We start from the raw sequence: 16444 nt of genomic DNA on the forward strand, positions 1-16444 counted from the left end.
AAGAAAAGTCTGATAGGTTCAAGGCTATAGCCCACTAATTAATCCACCCCCACAGATCAATTGCTTCAAGTGTGTGAAAAATAAATAATCTTCCTGAAGAAGCCTATGCAGACGTAACTGACCAATGATAATAAATGCATGAGATTTCTCTACCTCATCTGTGGCAACATTTACATTCAAAGAGAAACTCCACTGAAAAAAGATAATCAGCCAATCTTGTAACAGTAACAACTTACCAGGCACTTTCCTCCTAGCTGATGTTTGAAAATGTGTTTTCATCTGCTGCTTCTGTATTTACATGATAGTTTTTTTTTCATATCCTAGTGAAAAATTTCTATCCCTCTGGGCTACACAATCAGTTTCCTACCCGCAAACACAGACCAAATATAAGATAATGAAGTTTCCAAATTTTCAAATTACAACAGCTGCAAGAAACAAACAGCAAGTACCATAACATTATAATGCAGCTAAAATTCTATTAAAAATAACACTATGTCAACAGAAGTCTTTTTATTTCCAAGTGTTCAAATTGTTACTACACATATGCCATTTAACCATTTTTTATTTAACATTAAGGTAATTACAGTTGAAGGGCTCTATTTCCAGTGTCCTCTCTGCATTGGACACCACCAGAACAAAACATGAAACATTCCACACGGCTAACAATAAGACATTTGAGTTACCAGAATTACAATCATCAACTTTTTTTTTTGCTAACAGATCACATACATACATAACCAGGGCCATCTTCTTTAGAAGAAATACCAGAATTAGTACCTCATTTGTTTATTTTCAATATGAACACCTATACATACGAGCAACATGGTACATGACAGTTTGATCATCACATATACAGTACTTTGGCAGTTCTGTGATGTGTTTTTTCCCCTAAGCTCCACAGTAGGCCTCATTTATAAAACATATTGCTAATATGCCCTGCATAAACACCAAGAATCAAATGTATCTTTCATCACCTAAATGGGAAGGGAGCAGTGCTTTTATCTTGCATTTGACAGCCTCGTCATACATGCACAATTTTCTTCCATGGACACTTCAACACACATCCTAGCTAACACTGTCTGCAAAAAATAACCTTTAGTCAAAAACGATTTGAATTTTCTTCTCAAATTAAGAGAAGCTACAGATGATTACATGACAAAATCATTAGCATTTATTTCAAAACAATACTGAATGTGTCACTCTTATTGAGGTTGCTTGCATATTACCATCTTACAAGCACATCAGTCGCCTGATCAAGTCATCCCATTTTGAGTTCATTTGTGAAACTGAGTTGTCTCTTTTGATACCTACTAATAACTCACAGTTTGTGGTTAACTAATACTAATTTCTTTGAATACCTCTACCATCAATTTCCACATGAAAACTAATCACTATATTAAACCTTTTCACTCAATCTCCCCAGATGAATTATTTTAATTTCCCACCTTCCTGAACACAATTGACCTATTAGCACAGTAATCTAAGTGAGGACAATCTTCCCTCTAATATAACTACGCACTTTTAAGTAGCCACTTCAAAGTTCTGAGGTAAAATGCATGAAATCTGGTTGCAAAATCTCAGATCTAAAGGAACAAAATCATATTATATATATATATTGCAATAAAAAACACCTAGAACCTGTCTATAGGGATCTGAAGCAATTTATTTCACTCATCTGTGAAATTTTAGCAGCTATTTCATATTTATTCTATTTGGTCCAAATAGCCCTATAAGTTGTTAAGAGTCACTCAAAAAAGAACGCTGTGCCCAAAACCACATCTGCTATCACAAACATCTCCTCACCCTTTTATTCACCCTCAACCAGTTCTTAAAAACATAAGATTTCTTGAGCTATACAAAAACAGATTTAAATTTTATTTGTAATAGATCAACAGTGGCTAATTAAAAAGCAGTTGAAGATATGTGACATATTTAAACTAAGCAACATGCACTTAATTTGATGAAGTCTCTCTTCCTCAGCCTTTAATACCTATTTGCATTGAATTATGAACTCTGCAGCACATAAACAGACAGTGTATGGCACTTACAATCATGTCTGCAATATAAACAAATATATCAAAATGTTCTGTAACTAAACAAACAGTAAATCTTGTTTATCTATACAAAATTTAGAGACTATGTTATCATCAAATGGGAAAATTACACATAAACTAATTAAGTTGGACGTTCACCAGTTTTGAAATGTTCTTTTTCATAAAGTTGTTTTATCTTCTTGCTTTGCTTAATTATGTCAGAAAATGAACTCCAATTCTGCTTCCATTTCTTCACTGTAGTTATTTTGTGCCAGCAAACTTTGATCTTGCACCATTAACTTCCACCCTGGTGTGCCCCTTACATCTCCAAGTTCTCCATCACTTTCTCCCTTCTCCCTTCCGTTGTTTGTGACTCGGCATCACCCAGAAGCCCTTCCTCTAGGGCAGCATCTTGTGTAACAGAGCTTCCATGGGGCAGAGGCTTTTCTGTCCAGGGTAGCGAGGCTGACCAGCCAAGCTTGCTGGGTCATGGTGCGCCGTGTACCGGGTAATCCCCCTGCGCGCGCTAAGCGCCTTCCGCGCAGAGATAAACCAGCCCTGCACACTGGAGCCACAGGGAGCACCCCGAGGTCTGGGCAGAGCGTGCATGAGGCAGAAACATGACAGACAGACATTTTGGCTGCAGCAGCTTTAACCCCGTTTGATTGTTTAACCTGTGTTACAGTCTAATTAAGCATCATTGTTTATGCAATACTTTCAAATGAACAAAAACCCTACAGACAGGTAAACCACTCCTTTTCCATAACTGATTATGCGTTCCAGAATGAACATGCAAACCTTAAAGAGCGTTAACTAATAACCACGTTTGGAGCCTTTAAATACTGTCTTACTCTGAGGTATATGTCTATTACTGTAGAAGCTAATGCTTCACATCTAAAGTCCAAAGAAAAGGCTACTTGTATATTCTAGATCAAGCAAGCTATAGAAAAATGGGAAGAGAGAGCATGTGTTTTGTGGTCAAGTGTTATTGTTTAGCAGAATGCTTCATGCAAGTAATGCAAAAAAAAAGCTATATATTCAAGACTGTTAACATCTGAATAAATAGGGTAAATTAGCAAACACAGTATTGAAAATTATCTACAAAAATGTGTTTTTCCAAGTATTCACTGTTTGTATCAAGTCTTAAAGCAGAAAGCTGCAGGGCAATACCAAAGAAAATGGAATAAAAGAAAAAGTGAACTTGAGACATTTCAAGAAATCCCCTCATAAAACAAATGAATATTTACTGTAAACTAAACTGAAATTAAAACAATGGCTAAAGCTATTAGGTGGCCTTATCAGCAAATACCTTGAATCAAAAGGCCATAAACAAGTATGCTTTACATATTACTTAATTTGTTTATTTTACACCATGGGGTGAAAGCAACACAATTCCTTTTAGTAAAGTATACACAAATAGCCTCACTCAGAATACACTTTTAATGCACATAAAAAAAGTATTCATCTTACAAATTGTTTTGCAATCCAAATATACAATAGCTTGGAAAACAATATTTTAGAAAATTAAAGCCAATGTAAAAAGACTGCTTAATACAACTAAATGATATAAGTTTTTGTATGGCTCTGTCTTTAGAGTTTTCTTACTGCATCATCAATATCAGAAATCTGTTCCTTCAGCTGGTTCCACTGTTCTGGATTTAAAGAAATACCTGAAAAGCATTAAAAATAAACACTTAAGACAAAAAGAAAATTGTGGTGCAGGATCTTGTGCAATTATTATAAAGGCTGTTTTCATACACTAAGCATCTGTTATAATATTAATACTTGAGTTACTTCAGCAACCATCTTAGTTACAAAGTGAAACTACCCACTTCCAAAGCTTCAACTGCGCTTCAGGTCATTTCTAAACCAGTTTACAAAGAAAATGTGTGTAACATAACTGTACAAGTACTAGGCTAAACACAAGAAGTGAAACACAACTCTGGCCTTGACAGAAGGCAGTACAAATGTCCTGGGTGATAAGTAGGAAATAATTTCTATTCCTGTTGGCTCCTAAAAGCTGTACCTATGCAGACAGGTCTGCTGCACACTTTTCTAGTACTGTAATTCTGGGGGGATTTTCCCCTTTTTGTTTTGTAAAGTACTACAAATAGCAGGTGCTGTAAGGAGCCTTTTGGAGAGACTCTATCACTCCCTAGAACTCACAAACCAACACCAAAGTTACTTTTTACTTCAAGTTCTCTACAGCTTCTAGTGACATTCAACCAATAATCATTCAGTACTCCACAAACCATCACTTCAGTTCTAAATTTGATCTCATCTTCCCTCAAGCTTGAGTACAGGCACGTGTTTCATTTGTGCTTTGGTATACTCATTCTTACCCAAAAATTTCTACAACCACTCTGTGGAAAGTGCAGGCTCCCAGAGTTCCCAGTCATCTCATACTTTCTCCTGTCAAGCTCTTCCAACTAATTATTCCTACTGTCCTCTCCCAGTGATAGCTTTCCTTCATTGCTTTCTGCCTGAAGGTAGAGCAGGACCTAAAAACAGCTGAAACTTTGGATTCTATTTTCAGAGCACATAGCCTTTTCTTTTCCATCACTGTCTTATCAGAGCACCACCACAATTTAAAACAGCAAGTAGTGTACATGGGGCTTCTCTAAGCAGTCTTCCACCAGTCCATGGAGGGCAGGTTTCATCTGAAAACAGGTCAGGTGTGCTAACCATTATTAGGGGATTAAATGTCATGAAGATGTCCCTCAATCACAGACCAAGTGAACCAAACAAAATTCAGACCTGCTATTTAAGACACTGACAGTAATTTAAACTGCTGGGTTTATTTTTGTTTTATTACAAAATTTTGACTGCTTATACTGGTTTCAGGATAGATACATAGATAAGCAGCTTATGAGTGCATCAAGGAAACATTAGACTCACATATTGTGTAAGATTATTTTTGTCATAACAAAATTCAGAGCCTTGCTGCAGTGATGAACACTTCTATCTACATCCTCTCATTTTTGTCACTTAGTCCACCCATCAAATCCTGTTGTTGTTTGCCATTCTAAGTGCACATACTATTGAATTCTACCTTGAAACACAGAACACGAAGTCCTTAGAAGTTAAGAGTAACCTTTTCCGTTAACTAGCAACAAATCCAAACCCAGCAATTTTCCTGCAGAGCACCAGTATAGCTGTTAACGCAAACCTATTCTCAGTGGTTATTTAAGCAATGTTGAAAATGCTTCTCAAACTTTCTAAATGACTGCTTACTGAGTTGCTCCTGAACACACCAAAAGAATGTAACAAACCTTACAGTGATTGTACATTAGATTTCTTTAAACTTAGCAGCCTGCCAGTACACAAGGCTGGGGAAGGACTTTTTGCAACAGCATGTAGTGACATGACAGGGAGGAATGGGGGTGCATAGAATGGAAGTGGGTAGATTTAGAGTGGGTATTAGGAAGAAATTCTGTACTCTGAGTGTGACGATGCACTGGCACAGGCTGCCCAGAAAATGTGGATGACGCATGCCTGGAAGTGCTCAAGGCCAGGCTGGATGAGGCTCTGAGGAACCTTGTCTAGTGGAAGGAGTTCCTGCCTACAGCAGGGAGTGGGGCTGAACGAGATGATCTCCAAGGTCCCTTCCAACTCAAACCATTCTGTGGTTCTATGAATCGCCAGGGCAGAACATTTCATACTTACCTCTTGCACTGATGCTATATGAAAATGGATAAAAAGTAGGCTTTTCAAAGAGAAGCAATATAACATTAAGCAGAGCACCACCACCGCCAACTATCCTATAATTCCCATCTTGAGATGTGGAAGTTCTGAAAATGGTACACAGTGAAGCCTTGCCATGAAAAGCAACTGTGCAAGTGACAACTAGAAGTACAATGGCTTGTGCTGTGCTACAGATTACAAACTTGGGACATTTGAGATATTTCTCCCTCTACTAAAATACTTTTTACCAATTTTTTTCATAATTAGTCACATGAAATGTTTAGGTTGTTTTAATCTAAAATTTAGTAGAAACTGAAGGACATGGTTGGTTTAATAAATTAAAAATCTTATAAAATGATTAAATATTTTTAGCTAATTCTGAAAAAAGAAATCCAACCATAAGAGGAAATTCAGTTCATTAAGTTAATCACTGGGGGTGGGGGGGAGAAGAAATATGGCAATGGTATAAATATGTTTATAACTCCCCTACCAATTTGCTTGTATTTGACATCTTGCTTTCCATAAATCATGGAGGATCTCTTTAGGAAAACAGACTCACTTAAGATTTTATCCATAACCTACAGATAAAACTAATCCTTTGTAAAAATACAAATCATAAGAAAGTGAAAATAATACTCAATAAGTATAACACAGCAACAAAGGAGAAAAATATTATATAGGAAGTTCTACTGCAAAGTGCAGACCACATTTCAATACAAAGTAACATGAAGCAGAACAATACCTTTTCTGCCAGGCTTCATTTCACCTTCTTGATCCATCCAGTATTCTCTAATATCAATTAAGACTTTCCCTTTAAAATCCCGAACACTGACATACCTCATTTTGCCAATCTGTCAAAACATATAAGGGTCTATTAGGTATTTTACATATTAGAGCATTCACTTTCCCCAGCAGCATTAGACTCTGACATGTCACACTGCAGCTTATTTTAGAAACCACAGAAACAACTAGATTAAAAGCTTAATTCAGAGTAGTCAGTAGGCTAATAAGTAACGACTTAAAACTGGTTGGGCAGGCAATGCTCAATGCAAGTAGCTCTCCTAGAATAAAAATACATGTATTCTTTACATACTTGCTTCTAGCAAGTCGTGAATTTATTGTTTTCTGAAAAAATTTATTTCCTTTCTTTGCAAAAGTTCTAAACAAAGAAGGAAAAAGGGAACGCTACTTTTAAATCTAAATTTTGGTCCATTCCACAAGTACAGAAAGCAAATTAAGATGTTCACATGTGATACCTTCCTTTTTTTTTTTTTAAACACAGTAAATACAGATGGAAATGAAAATTAGCCACCAACTGTCCCACACTTACTCCCAAGTCCTCATGGGCATCTGACTCTACCACCAGCTCTTCAAAAGAACAGTCAAATCTTTTAAGTTTACCAGTATGTAGCATAGTACAAAATTTTGGAATTCCATAATTTTCAAATCAGTGTCACAACTGAATTACATGAGTATCTTTTTTTTGTCAGGAGGGCGGGGAGTGGTGAGAAACTGGGGAAGAATCATACTACCAACTATGCAATACACTCTGAATTTGGGCTTATTTGCTATCTTCCCAAACATGATCAAAATCTATCTATTCAGATAAATTCCAAGTACAATCTGAATCTGAGAACCAGAAAATATATAATTAAAACATAATCAAATAAAACTTCTTGTAATTCTAAGAAATCCTTTGAATTCTGCATGTATCTTCTGGATACATTTTATATAACAAAAGAACAGATTCTAAAGTACACAATTTTAAAATAAAGCATTCCTTCCTGGTAAAACCCTAACTTTCAATTTCAACTTCCTTTATCTCTCCATGTTGCATTTTGATACAATTTAAGGATGGGCCCTACACTTCTGGCCCAAAAACACTAGAATTAAGTTTGACCCATAAGACTGAAGAACTGTCCAATCAACTACAATAATTCGCAGATGTTTGAGTCATATCCTCTCATTTCACAAAACAGATACAACCATGAATACTTTATCTTTGCTTACATGAATTTTTCTTTTTCTGCAGATGCTACGTAACATCTAAAATTGATTTTAGAACAATTAAGATAATGTAAGTCTGAAGCACTTTTCCTACTCCAAAGCATCCTTTAAAATTAATAAGACATTACTGTTCATAAGACAGTATTTTTAATGTATAAAGTTACAATACAGATTTAAAATTCAAAAATAAAACTATAATGTTATGGCAGCTTAGCTCTTGCAGAGCAAACCTGGTACCATGCCCAAGTCCATCTGCATTCCTGGCAAAGAATACCCTAAAATAGTCTATGTGGACAACATTTCTTAGTTTTACCCTTTAATGCTCCAGTAACTTTTAAGGTCACCTCCAGGAACAGCTTCAACCAGTAGCACTCTGCAGCACCCTTTTTTTTCATGGCTATTGAAGAATATTAGTGCCTTGCCAGATTTGTCATAAGAAATAAAATCTAATTCAATATAGCAGACAGATTACAGCTGCAAGTACAGTAGAAGGGTTTAGAATATGATTTTCAAGGATAAGAAAGATTTTATGTCTTAATTCAACTACAGTAAGGTGAGGGGCAATAATGCAAAATTTACTTTCACTCAGTCAGTGAAGTCTATCTTAAATAAAAGCACTTCTCTATGTAAATGCTGAAATTAAGTTAGATTTCACATCACATCGAGGTTTCAGATTAATGTTCCCATTTTATTTCAGATATTGAGTTGAACTCTATGCAAAAGCTGCCACTACTAAAATTATTAAGCAGGCTTCTAAAGTACAGTTCAAACAAACACCTACATTTAAACAAAATTTAGACTTAACTTGTTAAGTAAGTAAATTGATGTTCCTTGATACTTAGCTACTTGTAATTCTGATACAGGTTAATTTCTGAATATTTCTTTTTTCATGCACCTGCTGAAAATGTCAAGAATAATTCCAGAGATTGAAGGTATTTTTCTGTCTCTATAACTAGAGCGGCAGCATTTTAAGAGTTGCTGTACTGAGAAGAATTAGTTTTCTTCACACTGGCTGATACGTGGCTGTGTTTTGGCTTTGTGCTGAGCACAGTGATGGTAACACAGAGATGTTTTAGTTACTGCTGAGCAGAGCTTACATAGAGCCAAAGCCTCTTTGCTTCTCCCCCGCCACGCTGGTGGGGAAGCTGGGGGTGCTTGGGAGAGTGGGAGGAGACACAGGGGGGAAAGGTGACCCCAACTGACCAAAGGCCTATTCCAGACCTTGTCACATCACCTTAGGATATAAAGGGGAGGGAAGAAGAGGGAAGGAGGCATGCTGGGCATGATGACTCTTGTCTTCCCAAGTGACATCTAGATGTGGCGGGCACTGCTCTCCTGGAGATGGCTGAACTCCTGCCTGCCCGTGGGAAATGATGAATTAACTCCTTGTTTTGTTTTGCTTGCATGTGTGGCTTCTGCTTTCCCTATCAAACTCTCTTTATCTCAACCCTTGAGTTTTCCAGCTTTTACCCTGCCAATTTTCTCTGGTGGGGGTGTGAGCAAGTAGCTACCTGGGGCTTGGCTGCTGGCTGCAGTTAAACCAAGACAGTTATCATGATTTATAGCTGAGTACTTAGTGCAGTTCAAACTTCACAGAGAAGTTCATATACTTTTTATTAAATAGTACAGATCCTTAGATTATATTACCCTATTGACTTAAATAAATCAGTAAACATTAAAACCATTATTTCCTGGTTTCTGTTTCTTAGAATAAAAAGCACTGAAATGTATCTCTGTTCCTTTCAGAGATATGCAATTGACTTCCTCTGTGAGTTTCAGCAAGCACCTTCTTCATCCTTTTTCATATTTCCAGTTTCTCTGGATTAAGCTGTACACCCAAAGAGCAAGCATAAACAGCAAAAAATCCTCTCCCCTAGCCAATAACCATATGTAAGGAGCACAGGAGTCCTGTGAACAGTGACATCTGCAGCAAAGCAAATTGTGAAATGCATCGGTGACCACCTAAGTTTCGTAATTATTGTGCTAAACCAGTAACAGTTTCAGAGCATCATAAATTTCTATGTTTACCTTCTTTCAGGAGTCTGTGATAAGGACATTGGGAGATTATACTGAAAAAATTGAAGAACTTACGCCTCAAAAGTCAAAGCCCAAATATGGTGAAAACTCAAAAAAACCCAAAAATAGGGGTTGGGAAGTGGACAGACAACACAGAGACAACTTCTGAAATAACAATTTCAGTTAAATGCATAATCATCCCTCTGGTTCTGCTCTGGGTAGCCATTAATGAATCCTGACAAACCTTATCCAAATCAGGCATAGGTAGATGATAGGATTAGTCAAACTAACCAAAGCACATGGTGCAGAGCTCAGGTTGGCTTGAAGCCACAGACAGGAATCTAATGCAGCAAGGCTAAACCCTTCCACGTTAACACAAATAATGCCTGTCCTTAGGGCCTCAAGTAATACATCACACATGGGAATAACAATAAATTTCTGCATCCTAACAGCACACAAATCCTTCATCAAGTTGCAGAGTATACCACGTTCCCTATAAAACCTAATAAGGCCAAGACATGCAAATACATAGAATACACCTTGTCTCTTACACTGAACAAATTGTCTTCTCCTTACACTAAAACCTTCTTTGTAAGTAGTTGAAAAAAAAAAATTACACCACCAATTTCAAACAAAAAAAATAAAATGTACATATTTATGAAAACTATGAATCTTCTGACTACAGAAGTCACAATAAGCTCTATATTAAGGGAATCTGTATGCTTCAAGAACATAGCCTGAGGGTGTAGAACAAGAAGACTCTTGGTTTCACATCATTTGCAGCCACTCCCACACACCACAGAACTTGTGACTATCCTATGAATGCTTTACAGCCCAATTTCCATCAGCTAAAGCCACTCTTGTAAAGCTATACTGCAAAGTCACTTCCACATCAGAGATCATTTTACTGCCTTGAGAAAGAAGCTCTCCAGAAAGGTTTCTAGTATCATTAAGATGCCTAGAACAAACAAAACTAGATCTAAAAAATTAACGAGCATGCCCTCCTGAGTAGGGGGGGAAGAAGGGGGAGTAGCCTCAGACCCACTGTGGTTTTATTTCTATAGTTTAACAAGTTTATGTAGACTACAAAAACTGACAATGCTTCACCAAAACACAATGAGTAATCTAAAAAATATTTTATTATTAATTACTTCAAAGACAGGCATGGACTGGGTAACGCTGGTATTTTAGGTCAAGGTGATATTTAAAGATCTGTATTCCACTCGACACCAGAAGAACCTTGTTCTTATCAGAGTAATGTGAATCCTCTACTGTCTGTTTTTAGTAACTTTTTATTATCTTAGGTCGAAGAGGTTTCAAGAAACCAGAGCATGCATACTTTTGCTTTTATTTGAAAGGATCTGGGTGCATTTTTGCATCAGGGGCACTAAAAGATTTTAAGTTTTCTCCAAGGCTGGAATTTCTGAACTTACTACAACCATAGCAACTAGAATTTCTAAACTTACTACAAACATAGCTTTAAGTTTATACACAGTTCTTTAGAGTTCCACCTGCAGTTCACTTCCTAAGTTGTAGAATTCACTATTTCATTTTTCCTATGGAGTTCAAAGCATGCCCAAGCAGAACTAAAAATATTATACACTTCCTTCAATACAGAAGTCCAGACACAGCCTTCAAGTGAATTTCTCCCTTCTAAACATAACTGAAAAAGTAAGAACCTGGACATTAAAAATAATGGCTCCGTATGGCAGTATCAGTTAAGCGGGTCTTTTCTCTAGAAGAGACTTTTCTTCCCCTGTACTGCTTCACACTGCTATAGCCCAGAACCATTTCATTTACATTACTCTGCGCTTGGGTCATCTCACTAGGCACTTTTCCCATACCCTTTCACAAACTTGAGACTCAAAGCCTCAAGAATTTAAGTTCCTTTCCAGCCAGCTAGTCAGAGACCTTTAATAGATCTTGATCCACATCCCCAAAACAGCTAATTCTGAGCTGTGTATCAACCCTCAGCACACACTGCTACTGCCTTGGCTAGCCCTGGGAACTGCAATACCTTGAATTCACAAATGCATCTTTCTACTGAAAAACAGACATCCATCCAATCTTAAAAACAAGGCAATACCACAAGTTACTATCTTTATAGATGTTCAGTGATAAGATTCTACATCATAACATAAAGGAACAAACAAATCTTATTTCAAGATGCTGTAATAACACAGGAGGCCAAGCTGCCCTTGACCTAGTTAAATAGGAACGAAGAGTCAACATTTTGGTTTCCAAGAACATGTTGTTCAAGAGCCCTAATTAAAAAAACATTTCCATGTAGAGAAACACCTGATCTAATATTTCAATTATACTGATAGCAAGTGCTGTATTTACTGACAAAATGACTACCCACAGACACCAGGAACAAAGTCATGAGAATTAGATCAATTGATACAACACAGATTCTTTTACTCTTGTTGAAACCCGACCAGGCTTTTCTGAGCATCTCATCTGAACGCCAGCCTCATAATCCCCTTCGGCCAAGGATTCCAGGAGGCCAAGCACTACCCTGTCAGAAAGTTCAGATCACCTCGTAAAATTTATATAGCGTATGATGTAACATGTTACCTTAACCAGGCTCTATGAGTCATCAATTTTACCTGAAACATATTCTCATCTCTGTTACTGCTTTGCTTAGAAGAAGCTGCACCTTTTGAACTTTCACCAGTCTTTTGTTTCTTTACAGTCTTCTCTGGAGTTACTTGCTTTTTCCGCTTTGCCTTGGAGCACAACAAAAAAAAAAAAACCAACCAAAAAAAAAAACCAAACAAACAAAAAAAAACAACAACAAAAAACAAAAGCATGAGCCACAATCACTCTGTATGCTACAGATAAGTTTACACTGTATATCACAGCCTACTGCCAAGCAATGCACTTTATCACCTTCTTACTGTGAAGGCAGGAATTCAATACTGTACATTTAGGCTGGAATTTAAAAACTTCAAAATGAGCCTGATTCTGTTCTCAGTTAAGTAATGCTTTGGCTTTGAAGAGTATTTAATCACATCAAAATACATTTCAAAAATCCTTCTCTTTTTGCACAGTAACACTGTCAATTCAGTAGTTCTAATAAAAAAATTAAGTCTGATGAAAATGGCACCCTCTTTTCCCCTAAATGGAACAAAAAGTACAGAACAGCTTAACTTGCAAACACATAGATAATAAATAATCTAGAAAAAATATTTATTAAGATAATTAGTAAGAAAATAAAAAATCTGGAAACCACCTCTACCAGAGACCATTTTTTTTTTACTAAGCATCTAATCGTTGCCCACAGCATGATAAATTATGCAACTTTTTAAAAGCATTCAGACCATATCACCTGTAAATCAGATTACACAGAGAAGCTACATAGTTACTATTTCTACTCATGTAAAAATAGGAGACCAGATCTCTCGATGTACTGTACTACACTAAAAGACCTGGTGTCTGTGTTACCATCTATCATTTCTTAAAAAAAATAAATTAACTATTTTTTCCTAAATCACTTTGATTACTACAATAATTTTGCTTTTGTTCAAAATGACTGGTACATCTACACAAATTTCTAACTTAAATAACTATTTAAATTAAACAGAAACATTTGATTTATACATTTACAACAATCACCTTAAAATTTATCAACTCAAAGACACTCAGGTTGGGTCAGCTTTTGAGTGAGAAACCAGCAGATGGTGTAATAGCAAATAAAAGAAAATGAAGCAGAGAAAAAAACCCATGCAAACAAGTAAGCAAGTGACACAAGGAGCACAGAGCAAGTGCATATTTTTGTTATGGAGAAGTAATCCACATATTAAAATGGCAGAGGGTGGCTGTAGGCATGTTCTCAAGTTCAAATTCTTTCCACCAAAGCAGTTGATACAGAAGCGTTCAGAAGCTTGCCACAAAGCAGCAAAGAATCACAGGGAATTTGCAATTATCATATGGAATGGCATGAAGAAAACAAAGTGCAACTAAAGAAAAAAAACTTTTCTTCAGGGAAAAATTATGCAATCCACCCATACTTGGAAGGTGGATTGTTTGGTTTATGTTGTTGCAGTTGTTGAGATGAGTGGGTGGGAAAGAAAGTTTCTTAAGGTGTCTGATAAATGATATGGAATGACATGCATGTTGTGGCATAATGCTCACCTAATTCCTTAACCCCAGTCTAAAACAAAAGAGTTAATACAGTAATGAATTGTATGTATTGTTCACCTTTTTGTCAACTTCACTATCTGAATCACTGGCAGATGAGCTTGAAGATACAAGTTCCTTTGATTTAGGCATTCTGGGAAAAGAAAAATAACATGAAAACACTATATAAGGAATGACATTCCATTTTGGCTGGAAAGCAATCTTCAAACCTGTTTGTACTGGCTCATCTTCTTCAAGCCCTCCTAAAGATTTTCCTGCCCTTTCATTTAAGCTTTAATATGCACTGCAGATGCAATATCAAGCAGTCTTCCCTCTTATATCTTTTCCTCTTTTTGCTGCAACTGCATTAAAACACATTTAGAGCACATTAAATACAGTGGTTTGGCTTCTGAACTGTCTACAGCAGAATGATTTTTCACGATTTTCATATATCCCTGCACATGGCAAAACCCACAATGTAAAACACAATACAATAGTGCCCTCCAGCTGAATCCTTTCTATTACATTATTAACACTCTAGCAGTATTTATATTCTGGCTCAGGCATTTCACCCAGTTGGATTTGCAAGCAACATGCTGCACAATTGTCTCACACGTGACGCTTGAGCTCCCACCTATAATCTAACAGTCTTAAATACACCTCAGCCGCAGAGAGCTACAGCACTGCAATTAATATTTTCACTGCAACTTCAACACATCAGTCACTGGAGACTATTAATTTGCCAGGCAAGCAGACATTCAGCATTCCTTGAGTGCGTGCTGCCAGGTGTCCTCGCACGTCACCCTAGTATGCAAACATGTGGTTAGGTATAGCGGTTACACATCGTCCGTGCTGCCAGGAACTCTTTGTAACAAATATACCGCTCATTCGGTCTTTTAGAGTAAAATTAAGCATCCCTGAAACTGTACAACACAAACATCAGCTAGGAAAGGCCAAGATAGCATTACAGAGTATCTCAGGAAAGAGAAAAAGGAGAAACAGCGGTCTTAAACGGGCAGTGAAAAAAACCCCCACATATGCAAATAAAAAAAAAAAAAACAACAAAACCAACAAAACAAAACAACCAAACCAGAGTCCAAATAATGCTAATGGATCAACGTAGTTCCAAAGTAGGGCAAGACCTGTGGTAATAGCTTGTAGCACAAGGACGGAAGCTGCAGCACTGCACAGGATACAGGGTGTGAGGAAGCACACACAAGCCACGCTCTAGGATGGAGGCAGAGGAGCGCTGGAATGGGACAATGTGAAAATAAGCAAATGGATGACACTGAGTCGGCGAGCCAAACGATGTTTCGGGGGGTGACCCTGGGGTCCGCATGGGACGGAGAAAGGGACAATATGGAGGAAGGTGTGGGCCGAAACTGGGGGAAAAGGGGATAGCGGGTGTTGGGTGCCCCCCGGGAGAGGCCGAGCGTGAGGAGACACCGCAGCGCCGGCGAGGGGGACGGGACGAGCCAAGCCAAAGGAGACCAGGGAAAGGTAAGGAAAGGAAAACGAGTCGGGAACTCCAGGTAGGCGGATCCCAGCCGCCATTTTCCTCCCCTATTCCTCTTTTCCACGGCTCGTGTCGCCCCCCGAAGATAAGAGTCGAGACCCGAACAAGGATGGGGGGCAAGGGGATGGGCGGGCGAGAAAGTCCAATTCTTCCCTGGGCAGGGCGGCAGCGAGGGATTGCGGGTTACCCGCGGCTGAGCGGACGAAAAGGACAGCACGGAAACTAGCGGGCATAGGGTCGCCAGCGGACCAGGTTTACCCCCGGCCCCCGGCGCGGGGGGGAGCGCGGCCAGGCGCCATCTTATCCCTCTATCAGACTCTGTACCCCCCAACATGGCAGCTCCCCCTCGGCAGCGGCGGCTCGCTCCTCCCGCTCCACAGCGGGGTATCCCTCCCGCTGGGCACCGCGGGCACTCGAGGAACGAGAAGAAGCCTCGCCTCGCAGCCACCCGTCCGCGGCTGCCCCGATCGGGCCAGGAGGTGCCGCGGCGGTGGCAGTGGGGGTCGTGGGAAGGGGTGCCCGGGAGAAAATGGCGGCGTGGCGGGGGCGCGCGAGGGGACCCAGCACTCACGTCCTGCTCCGCGCGTGGCTCCTCCGCAGCGCGACACAAGCGGAACTGACGCGTCTCGGAACGACCGCCCTGGGCTACTCACGTGGGGCGGCTGAGGGAGGCTTTAAAGGGGACGCGCCCTTTGTCCCCGTCGTCACTCGTTCCCGCCTCCCCTGAGGGGCGGGAAAAAGTCGTAGTGCTGGAAAGGAAATTTTTACGGGATCACAGGAAGTCCTGAGTTGGCAGAGACTCACAGAGGACGACGACTCGAGCTCCTGGCCGTGCACAGGACACTCCAAGAGTCATACCCTGTGCCTGAGAGCGTTGTCCGAGCACTTCTTGATGCTGTGACCACCTCTCTGGGGAGACTCTTTTAGTGCTTACTATCTTCTGAGTGAAAAACTTTCTGGTACCCATCCTAAACCTCCCCTGACTCGCCATGGAATCCTGTCGCTTGGCAGTGAGGGTGAAAAGATCGGTACCTGCCCCTCCGCTTCCCCTCGTGAGGGAGCTGGA

At 39.0% G+C, this 16444-nt stretch overlaps 1 protein-coding gene across 2 annotated transcripts; it reads right to left on the reverse strand.

Moving 5' to 3' along the window:
• Positions 1-495: 495 nt before the first annotated feature.
• On the reverse strand, positions 496-16090 carry SUB1 (SUB1 regulator of transcription). 2 transcript variants are annotated; one of them, XM_077171015.1, is made up of 6 exons: positions 15950-15999; positions 15005-15111; positions 13944-14016; positions 12350-12469; positions 6460-6568; positions 496-3703 (listed from the first exon to the last, which is right to left on the reverse strand). In XM_077171015.1, exons 3-6 carry the CDS (start codon positions 14013-14015, stop codon positions 3624-3626), a joined length of 381 nt encoding a protein of 126 aa, XP_077027130.1. In that variant the 5' UTR covers position 14016; positions 15005-15111; positions 15950-15999; the 3' UTR covers positions 496-3623. The 2 variants fall into 2 exon arrangements, with proteins under 2 accessions (XP_077027130.1, XP_054508199.1); XM_054652224.2 differs by lacking the exon at positions 15005-15111 and having other exon boundaries at positions 15950-16090.
• Positions 16091-16444: the final 354 nt, after the last annotated feature.

This window comes from Agelaius phoeniceus, chromosome Z (genome assembly GCF_051311805.1).
Source record: "Agelaius phoeniceus isolate bAgePho1 chromosome Z, bAgePho1.hap1, whole genome shotgun sequence".
Lineage (NCBI taxonomy): Eukaryota > Metazoa > Chordata > Aves > Passeriformes > Icteridae > Agelaius > Agelaius phoeniceus.

What these genes read in the sequence shown, in the direction of transcription:
- SUB1 (XM_054652224.2), bottom strand. Translation starts at nt 14,015, where the DNA reads ATGCCTAAATCAAAGGAACTTGTATCTTCAAGCTCATCTGCCAGTGAT. An exon ending in ATAGTGAAGTTGACAAAAAG is followed by an intron (nt 12,470 to 13,943) that starts GTGAACAATACA and finishes TTGTGCTCCAAG; the next exon opens with GCAAAGCGGAAAAAGCAAGT. An exon ending in GAGATGAGAATATGTTTCAG is followed by an intron (nt 6,569 to 12,349) that starts GTAAAATTGATG and finishes ATGTTTTGACAG; the next exon opens with ATTGGCAAAATGAGGTATGT.